Genomic DNA, 11,143 nt, shown 5'->3' on the forward strand with positions numbered 1-11,143 from the left:
AAAGACTTGACTTATAGCAGTAGTTTTAAAAGTTTATTCCAAGCCAGACTAATAGTGTTATTTGTAATACCAACAATCAGAAATATAACTTCAAGACCAGCCTGGGATCCATAATGAGACCTGTCTCAAACAAAAAAACATAGCCTCGGATGCCTATAGGGGCCAGCCAAGTAAATGAGTAAAGTTAGCCAGATATGGATATGAAGAAGCAAGAATACATATTCAGCTTTGGGGACCACCATTCAGACCAATTTTTCCAAGAAAGCCAATTATCTAGGCCTTTACATAAGTTCTTCCAAATTTGGGTTTTTTTGTTTTTTGTTTTTTTGAGACAGGCTCTCATGTAATTCAGGCAGCCTTGAACTCACTATGTAGCTGCTACATATGTATATGAGTGTTTTACCTGCATGTATATAGGTGCACCATGTGCATGCAATGCCTACAGAGGGCAGAAGGTGTCCAGTCCCCTGGAACTAGGATTACAGAAGGCTGTTAGCCGCCAAGTGGATGCTGGATGAACCTGTGTCTTCTGCAAGAGCAGCAAGTGTTTTTAACTGCTAAGCCATCTCTCCAGCCCATTCCAATCACATTTCAAATAGTGTGAGCCAATCAGGTATGGCTCTAGTCAGACTATGCCCTATTTAGAGCACCTTTCCTCCCCTACCTGCCAGGATAAACCAGTGGACTGATGAACCTGGTCTCAGAAAGAACATGATTGCCAAGGGAGCATGGGCTAAGGTAGCCAGGGAGAAGTATAAGAAAGGAGGTACACTCCTCACCATCTCTGCCATGTGGGTATGGTTCATCCTCCCAAGATCAGACAACTCTGACTTCAACCAAATCAGAACCCTCACCCAGAACATACAGTGGCAACAAGCCCTCTGGAGCAGATGGCCTGCCCCTAATCACAATGTCAGTGAGGAACTTGGAGAAGTATCAGGGCTTTTTATTATTTTCTCCTCCTGTCTTGTTTGTTTGTTTCTGCTTCTTCTAAATCTTATCAGATAATAAGACACAGAGAGACTCTCAGAGTGGTTGTGCATCTTTGCAAGAACCTAAAAGTACAATTTAGACAGAAGTATAGGAATAAGAGAAATGATTCTCTCAAACTTTAGGTGAAAGAAGACAAAGCTGCTTAGCTGTGGTAGAAAGTGGTAGTTATGGCCTACATGTAATTCAAGTATTCAGAAAGCTGAGATAAGGGAGTTTCCATGAGATCGAGGCCAGACTGGGTTACTGAGACCCTGCTGAGAGAGGGAAAGAGAGAGAGAGAGAGAGAGAGAGAGAGAGAGAGAGAGAGAGAGAGAGATCTCTTATATAAGAAAGTTAACATTTACTGAGTGCTTGCTGTATACCAAATATGTCTCTGTAGATGATCTCTTTGTAATCCTCACAAGAACCCTTGTGCTAGGTGTGGTGGTATACACTAGTAATCCCAACACTTGGATGATAAAGGTAGAAAGATCAGGAGTTCAAGGACATCCTCATCTACACTGCAAGTTCAAAACCAGTCTAGGCTACATGAGACCCTGTCTCAAATGAACAACAACAAAGGAACCCTTGAGTACTTGAAAGTAGCCATCAATTATCTTTAATTTGTAGGTGAGGAACTGGGGTTCAGAGAGACTGAGTCATTTGGCCAGGGTTACATGAACAAGAAGTTTAACCAGGTTCTAGCCTAGGTTGTCTGAGTTCATAATAGTGCATTTTAACCATCACATATATACAGCCCTTCTCTAAGTACTACCTGGCCTCCTGGCACTACTATATGCACCTAGCATGGTGTTTCTTGACGAACAGATGATGGCTTACTACTATCAAGAGTCTCTCATAATCAGTGAGCTAATAAAGGCTTACTGAACATGGTTCTCTGGCAGGTCCTGTGCAAAGTGCTATAATTATAATACTAAATAAAATGAAGTCTCTGCCCTTCAGGAGCTTACCATTTTAGACCAGTAGACAGTGGCTAAGCACAAACAAGACAGTTTCTGCTAGTAATAAATGCTCAAGAAAGCAAAACAGAATATTGGGGCTGGAGAGAGCTCAACAATTAAGAGCACTAGTTGTTCTTACAGAAGACCCAGGTTCAAATCCCAGCATCCACATAGCAGCTAACAACTGTCCATAACTCTAGTTCTAGGGGATCTGATGCCCTCTTCTGTCCTCTAAGGGTGCTTCATGACATGGGTGCACTTACATGCAGGCAATACATACAAACACATAAAATAAAAATAATAAAATCTTTTTTAAGTTATATAAATAAGTAAAACAATATACAATAGGTGGCCAGGCGTGGTGATGTGCACCTTTAATCCCAGCACTCAGGAGGCAGAGGCAGGCAGATCTCTGCAGTTCCAGGCCAGCCTGATCTACATAAGCAAATTCTAGGGCTACATAGGGAGACCATGCCTTGGGGTGGGGGTGTCTCTCTGACTGCCATGTAGAGAATAGATTGCAGAACAGGTGTACAGACGTGAAACCAATTAAAAGGTGGTTACATTAGTCCCATTGGATAATGTTATAAAGGGATCATATTCTGGGTAAAATTTGGAGGAAATAGTAGGATGAAACAGTTTGAATTTGGAATGCTGAAGAGACAAAGGTATCAAGGATAAGCCCTGAAATTTGCCCCCTGAGTAACTTGTGTAAAAGGTTATGATGCTGTTTATTGAGATGAGGGAAACTTGAGGAGGAAAGGATAGTATTGCATTTTGTTTCTGTTGCAGTTAAGATGCCTCTTAGTCACCGAAAAAGAGACATTAAAGAGGTAGCCTGGAGCTTGGATGTGAAAGCTATTTTATACAGGACAGGTAAAATCAAGCGGGAAGAGTGTGGAGGAAGAGAGCCTTGTGTTGTTGGGAAGAAAATGAGCTAGGGAAAAGTAGTTGAGAAGGAATGGTCAGGGGGGCAGGCAGGGCGTCAGAGAAGGGAGGGGCTCCAGTGGCGTCAAGGCTGCAGAGATGCTGAGTGCGGTAGGAGAGAATATGAAGTAGGCTAATCTCTAAAGTCTACAGTATCAAGGGCTTGCAGAGAAGTGGGACAGAACTTGAAACTTGAGTTCAGGGAGGCATTTTGCTTTTTGCCTTTCTTCCATGGGCAATAATGAACCTGCTTTTCAGTGATGACAAAGGTCCAGTAGAGAGGGAGACGAGATCATGGAAAAGAGAAAGGTTAATGCAAAGGGATGAACTCAAGAAGGTAAGAGGAAGTGGAGGTCTAGGCCTAAGTATGAGTTGGAGGTGTCAGGCAGGAAGGAGAGGACATGGCGGGAAGGAGTTGTAAGAAGTAGGATGCGAGATGGGCTTGGCTGCTCTCTGCATCTGTGCTCTCAGTCGTTAAGGACATTGGCTGTTCTTGCAGAAGACCAGGTTCAAATCCAGCACCCGCATGGCAGCTAACTCCAGATCCAGGGAATCCAACACCCTCTTCTGTCCTCTGCAGGTATTGCATGACATGAGTGCACTTATATACATGCACATAATACATGCATACACATAAAAGAAAAAGAAAAAAAACACACAGTAGGGTGTTTAGGATGAATGAATGCCCTATAATGTGCCCCTCTGGTGCTATGGGCCAGGGACTGAGACACAATAGTAACATCACAGAGGGAGCTGAGCTCAAGAGGAGGAAATAGCAGAGGCTTTACTGCTGTTCCCAGTCTCACCAACTGTTAATCCTAGTAACTGACTCTCATCACCCCAGTTCCTTTTATTTTGTCTCCTGTCTTTTCCAGAAGCCTGTTGAACTAAGCTGAATGAGAACAGAATTCCCTAACACCCAATAATGTCACAAGAAAGACAGAAGGGGAACTGAACTATGATTCTGATGTCTTTAAACCTTAATTATGCAGCCTTTTATTCAGTATTCATATCCACAGAAGTCTGTATCTCTTACATAAAGGTTTGTAACTGAGGCCGGATGTGGTGGCGCATGTGGTGCCTTTGATCCCAGCACTCAGGAGGCAGAGCCAGGCGGATCTCTGTGAGTTCGAGGCTAGCCTGGTCTACATAGCAAGTTCCAGGCCAGCTGGGGCTACAGGGAGACCCTGTCTCAAAAATACCAAAAGCAAAAATAGATTTGTAACTTTATCGCCTAAGCAAAAAGTCCTTAACCAGGTAAGAAAAGTTTAATCTATAGTCTTATTATTATGAATAAGTATTATTTTTATAACTATTATCAAAACACTAAGCTGGAAGCTAGGTGTAGTGGCATATGCCTTTAGTCCCAGCACTTGAGAGGCAGAGGCAGGTGGATCTTTGTGAATTTGAGGCCAGTCTGGTCTACATAGCAAGTTCTAAGCTAGCCAGAGCTAGTGAGACTCTGTTGCAAACAAAACAAAACAAAACAAAACAAAAAACACTAAGTGGGAAGGCATCCCTGGAAATGGAGGAGACTAGAGAATACCGTGGCCTCTGGAGCATACAAATCACTGACTACAATTTCTTTCCTTTCGTGTACTATTTGGTGAAAGAACTGAGCTCTAAAGCCTTTCTTCTATCTAGGAACAGCCAGAAGATTAAATTTTCACTAGAGAAAAGACACTCAGAAAGGAAGAGAGCTGAACACAAATACTTGTGAGGCCGAGCCAGCCTGAGTTCCAATAACCCAACACTACACTTGTTAATTTGATAAGTTAACAGAATCATGTTCTAATCAAGGTCTATAAGTAAGACTAAAGACTGGAATATATTAAGGATATCTTTAATTTAAAAGATAAGAAAAGTGCCAATTAGACATAGAACTTAGCATTACTTCAATTTAGTGTTTTGGGGGGGGGTGAGACAGGGTATTATGTGGCCCAGACTGGCCTTGAACTCCTGATCCTGTTGCGTCTACTTCCCAAGTGCTGGTGGCATGTGCCACTGTGCCTGGTTACTAGCTATTTTTATAGTTTTGACTTTTGTCTAAAATGGGGGCTGCTGGGAGTAGTGATGCAACGGGTTGGGCGGGGGAGGGGGGAGGGTGGTGTCAGAGGCAGGAGGATCTCTGTGAGTTCAAGGCCAGCCTGGTCTACATAGTGACCAGGCCAGCTGGGGCTACAGGGAGACCCTGTCTGAAAAAGGACAAAACAAAACAAAACAAAAACTGGGTAGAGTACAATGACAGTCTGTTTCCTCATACAAACTGGCCACATCACTGAAGTCCCAGCCAGCCCTCATCATTCTGAGTGGGGAGAACCTGGGGAACATGTGAAACTCCAAACAAATTGATGAAACAAATGACATCCCAGGACTGGTGGGAACAAGGTTGTATTCCCTCAGGTTCCTAGATCAGTGTATGTGAGTTAATGATAATTTTAGGGTGGGAGCAGATAGGGGCAGGAGAAGAAGAGTCCTCCAGGGGTTGACTTCTTGCTGTAGTAACTGACTCTCAATGCAGACATGGTCCAGTATTTCATCAGGCGGTACTTCAAAATCTCAGTGGTTATCGTATTCCTGTGGCTCTTCATCACTCTGAAAATCCCTGAGGAAACTGAATATGGCCAAAATCTGGTGACTATTATTGGGAAATTGGGTGGGAATGTTAAGGACAGGCAAATTGCCAAAGGTACCTGTGCTTTCCTTCTGTACCTTTCCACATGACAGCAGAAGGTTCCAAGTGGAATTAATGTGTGACTCTGGACCCATTAGTCCATAACAAGCTGCATATATTTTTCATGTTTTTTAAGGTAAGGGAGGAAACAAATACTGTCTGAGTCATGGATCTTTTAACCAATGGCTAGGCATTGTGCTTAGCTTACTCTAGGAGAATGAGTCACTCTACCTCCTTCCCTAAAAATGCCTATGGGAAGTCAGGAGGAAGACAGGCTATTCTTTTTATAAAAGGATTTACCTTTTTGCCTTTGTCAAAGGCCCAGGTTGTGAGTTATGGCAGTAAGAAGACCACTAGATCATTAGAAGACTGGAAGGCCATCACCTTCAAATATCTGGAAAAAATTCAGCAGAGAAGAAAGAGTAAGTGCTGAGGAGAGGAAGGGATTGACTATCCCAGGGGGAGTAAGAGAGAGGGAAGGCAAGTAGGAAGGAAGGGGAGGAAAAAAGACACAGCTGTGTCCAGGAATTTGAATCTGACGGATAATTTTCTCCAGGGTCCCAAGATGTTTATGTATCAGGGGAATGACAGAGAGACAAGACAGTTGTTTTAAATTATTTAAAATTTTTTATTTTAAGTATATGAGTGTTTTGCCTGCACGTATGTAAGTGTACCATATGCATACAATGCCTGCAGAGGGCAGAAAAGGGCATTAAATCCCTTGGAACTGGAGTTACAGATTGTTGTTAGCCACCATGTGGGTGCTGGGAACCAAACCCAGGGTCCTCTGCAAGAGTAGCCAGTGCTCTTAACTGCTGAGCCATCTCTCTAGCCCCAAGACTATTATTTTAAATAGAATCAGAGGCTAGAGGGATGGCTCGATACTTGCTGTTCTTTCAGAGGACCCAAGTTCAATTCCCAACATCCACATCGGGCTCTCAGGAATCTGATGCCCTTTTCTGGCCTCTGTGGGCACCAGCACCCATGCATCTAACACTCTGGTATGTACATACACATAAATAAAAATAAATCTTGCCAGGCATGGTGGTGCTCACCTTTAATCCCAGCACTCAGGAGGCAGAAACCAGCCTGGTCTACATAGAGTTCCAGGCCAACTGGGGCTACAGGAATACCCTGTCTCAAAAAGACAAAGAAAAAAACCAAAGAAGAAAAAAATCTTTAAAAATAGGTGGAATCAATATATTAATCACATATTATAACACATTTCTGGACATTGCTCATCTACAAGACCGTATATGTTGTTCACACTGGTAAACAAGGAACATGACTCCTTTATGTAACTTAATATTTGAGCCTGCAGTTATGATCGTACCATAGGAATGGGTGGTTATGAGGTTACACTTTATGGGGGGATGATGAAATATACCCCCACCTTGTTTTCATTTTCATCTCTTTCTTTTTAAAATAATTTTTGAGACAGGTCTCACAACTATATAGTCCTGGTTAGCCTCAAACTTGCTATATAGTTCAGGCTTGCCTCGAACTCAGAGATCCACCTGCCTCTACCTCCTGAGTGCTGGTTATTTATTTATTTTTAAACATATATGTATGTGTGCCTCTGTGTGTGTGTGTATGTGTATGTGTGTATGCCACAAGTGTGTGGGTGTCATAGAGGCCAGAAGAGGCAAGAGCCAGAATTACAGGTGGTTGTAAGCCATCTGACATGGGTGCTGGGACACAACTCAGATCCTTTGAAAGTGCAGCAAGTGCTCTTGACTGCTAAGCCATCTCTCCAACTTGCCAGACCTGATTTTTTAACAATGTCTCACTATATAGTCTAGGTTGGCCTCCAACTCACTAATGTACCCCAGGCTGGCTGAGTGCTGGGATTACAGGTGTGCACTACCACACCCAGCAACTATGTAGCTTTGTGGCATTTAAATAAAAGGGAAAAGAAATTAAGAGAAGTATTAAAAATAAGAGTTATGGCTGGGATAGTCTACATGTATTTTTAGGCAGATGAATTCAAGGACTAAACAAAATATGTAAGAATGAAAAGAAAATGGAATCACTGGAGGGAAAAAAGTAAAGCTAGTCCTAAGAAAGAACAGTCACTGGATTAAGGAACATTTGGGACAGAATAGGTCTTAAACTACAGATCCCAACTCCTCTGGCTGTATGGGTTTTAGAACTAAACTCAGGGGTGAAGGGACTCATTCAAGATCAATCAGTGGAAGCACTAGAAAAAAATCCTTGGGCTCCTGGGCTGGGCATACAGACCAATGGGAGGTTGACTGCTTGTCCAGAGTGCATGTGAGAACCTGTGTTCAAGCCCCAGCACCTGAAAAAAAGAACACAACAAAAACCTTGGGCTCCTGACTGCTAGAAAAAGTCCTTTTCTTATTTATTTATTTATTTATTTATTTATTTATTTATTTATTTATTTTTTTGAGACAGGGTCTCCCTGTAGCCCCAGTTGGCCTGGAACTGAGACTTGTATACTGAACAGTTATGACTAGTGATTTTCCAGCTACAGATTTTATTTATTTATTTATTTATTTTGGTCTTTTTGAGACTGGGGTCTCCCTATACCCCCACCTAGCCAGGAACTTGCTATGGAGATCAGGCTAGCTTTGAATTCACAGAGATCCACCTGCCTCTGCCTCCCAACTACTAGGATTAAAGGCATGTGGTACCACACCTAGCAAGCTTGTTATTTATTTTTTAAACATGGTCTTGCTGACCTGGAACTTGTTATGTAAACCATGTGTTAAACTCACAGAAATCTGCCTGCCTCTGCCTCCCAAGTGCTGGGACTAAACACATGCTACCACATCTGACTAAAAGCCCTTTTTTCTAATATACCTTCTTCAAAGGGGACCTTGGGAAGATGAGTTGGGTTAAAGCAAAAAGAACTATAATGACTACAAGAAGAGCTAATAGTTATCAAGTACTTCAACCATGTGCTTTCAAGCTTAAGTTTAGAAGACAATAGGAACTGGACATGGTGGTACACACCTACAATCTAAACACTTTGTAGGCTGAGGTAGTAGGACTGCTGTGAGTTCGAGGTCAGTTTCATACAACAGAGTGAGTTCCAGGCCAGCAAGGGCTACATAGAAAAGAAGACCCTACCTGAAAAAAAAAAAAGACTCTGAAAGACCTATAGGGATTCAACAGCACCTAGCTTTGTATTTCCCCAACTCTAATATGCATACAAGTGGCATGGTTAAAAACAGATTCTGAAGAAGGGATCAAGATTCTGGATGTTATTAGAATTTACAGATGAGGTTGATATTGCTAGAATAATGACCGCACTTAGAATAGCAAGAATGTATACATTCCCTCTGCCAAAGAACAGAGAGAAGATTCCAAGCAGCATTTCCCAATCTTATTTATTTATTTGAGTGGGGGGGTGTTGCCCACCAAAGGCATGGAAGGGTTCTGGGACCCATATTTCACCCAAACAAGAAACTCTAGTAGGATTTGTTTTACTTGGGCTCATGTAGCTTAGCCTAATTTGGGGGAAACCTTGGTCCCTTCCAAAAGAGGGTGTCAGATCCCCTACCTGAGCTGGAGTTACAGGCCTTTGTAAGCTACTTAACTGATAAACCATCTCTCGAGCTCTACTTCCTAATCTTTTGAACCTGCTTTCTTTCTTCTTTCTTTCCTTCCTTCCTTCCTTTTTTTCTTTCTTTTTTTTGAAATAGAGTCTCACTATATAGCCCAGACTGCACTTGAACTCATGATTCTCCTGCTTCAGCCTCCCTAGTACCAAGATTGGATTATAGATATGTCTCACCATGCCTAGCTCCTCAAATCCTTATGGTCACAGCATACACTGACAGTTGTCTCTATTTTGCCTTTTCTTAGCGTGGTTGACAGTGGGGATCACCTCAAGACAGGATCGACGTGGCCTCTTGGACACATTAGCTTCTCTGTATCATGCCTCTTCTGCATCTGAGAAGGAACAGATCATAGTGCTAGTCCACCTGGCAGATTCTGACTTTATCTGGCTGAAAAAAAACTGTTGCCCATATTTCAAGCCTCTATAGCTCACAGATTTTGGCAGGGCAATTGCTACTGATCCATGCTCCATTTGGTGCTTATCTGACTGTGAATGGTGTCCAGAATGAGACCTACACTGGGCAGTTCTACTCAAAGCAGAATATAGATCATGCTTTCCTCATGAGCTTTGCCACAAAGCTCTCTACTTATTTCCTGTTAATAGAGGACAATGTTTTTTTGTGCCCCCAGTTTTGTCACCGACATTCACTCAAAAGTGACCACCATGAAGTCCAACACATGGGTGCTGCTGGAGATCTCTAATATGGGCATCCTTGGCAAACTCTTCCACAGCAGGGACCTTCCACTCCTGACCCATTTCCTGCTTCTCTTCCACAAGGAGAGACCCCTCGACAAGCTGATCCTTCATTTCCGTACCCTCCTGGCCCAGCAAAACTCAATCCTCTGCAGACCATTCCTCTTCTACCACAAGCTATCCCACTCCACCAGTAATAATAAGACCAAAATAACTCAGGAAAAAATCCCTTATGGTCCTGATACCCTCCCTGGCGCTGTTTTCACAAACATGGAAGTCTCTGATGTTCATGTCCCCTGGGAGGCTAACAGTCTGAATGACTTATTCTTTTGGACCTACAATGTTAATTCAGAGAATCACTTGACAGTGATTTTGAACTGTCCAGCCAACGTGAGAAGAGTGCAAGTGAGAACAGGCTCCGTTGCAGAAGGAAAGTACATCCTGGCAAAAGGACAGGTGGAGCTGGGCTACAAGCCTGAGGGGATGCCTCAAAACTGTACCAGGTTTACCCTGCTGGGCTACCTCATGCAAGGGCAGATGGACCAGGAGATCATTCTGAAGAGCATGAGGTACCAAGTGAGCTGCATAAAGCTGGTAGTAAACGCTAAGCAGACTGGTGGTCTCATGATCAGGAATATCTACCTCTGGAAGGAAAAAAAAGTTGATCAGAGTTGATGGTATATCAAAGTATGAAAAATTAAAATCTTGAAGCCATTTCACTGTGGCGTGAGTGTCATAGGAGAGATCCAAGGGAACAGTTTTCATCCACCTGGTGCCAACATGTTAGGAGACATTCTTTCCTTTCTCACCCAAACTAGCAGCTCTAGTAGGATTTGTTTTACTTGGGCAGATGTAAAGATGTAGATCTGGGGAAAGGCCTTGGTTCCTTCCAGAGCCTTTACATTCTTGGGATGCTTGGATCTGCCCAAATAGACTGTGTATACATGTAACTTATATGTTCACACAGAGGTAGGGGTAAGGGATAATGTAGAAAGAGGGTGAGTGTGGAAATCACAGGGAACTTTCAGTGCTGGGGATGACACTCAGGGCCCCAAACATGCTAAGCAAACACTCTGCTATTGAACTACTCTTGGCCCGAGGGAGTCCTTAGGATTAACACAAGAAATTAGGAAAGAGGACCAGCAAGATAGCTTAATGGGTCAAAGTGCTTGCCATGCAAGTCCAGTAACTTGAGTTCTAGCCCTGGAACCCACAGACTCCAGAAAGTTGTTCTCTGACCTCCAGGTACATGCTGTCACGTGCACGCAGTATAATGATAAAAGAAATCAAAAAAGGGACATTTTTCCTTGAAAAAATTTTGTCTTT

At 42.8% G+C, this 11,143-nt stretch overlaps 1 protein-coding gene across 1 annotated transcript; it reads left to right on the forward strand.

Annotated features, from left to right (window-relative positions):
• The first annotated feature begins 5,384 nt into the window (after positions 1–5,384).
• LOC103731895 (alpha-1,3-mannosyl-glycoprotein 4-beta-N-acetylglucosaminyltransferase-like protein MGAT4E) lies at positions 5,385–10,492 on the forward strand. The gene is given in 4 exon segments (XM_008830400.1): positions 5,385–5,550; positions 9,370–9,515; positions 9,517–9,738; positions 9,740–10,492. Coding segments are annotated over 4 exon segments (1,287 nt in total).
• The last annotated feature ends 651 nt before the right edge of the window (positions 10,493–11,143 follow it).

This window comes from Nannospalax galili, unplaced genomic scaffold, assembly GCF_000622305.1.
Source record: "Nannospalax galili isolate Female #2095 unplaced genomic scaffold, S.galili_v1.0 scaffold113, whole genome shotgun sequence".
Taxonomy (NCBI): Eukaryota; Metazoa; Chordata; class Mammalia; order Rodentia; family Spalacidae; genus Nannospalax; species Nannospalax galili.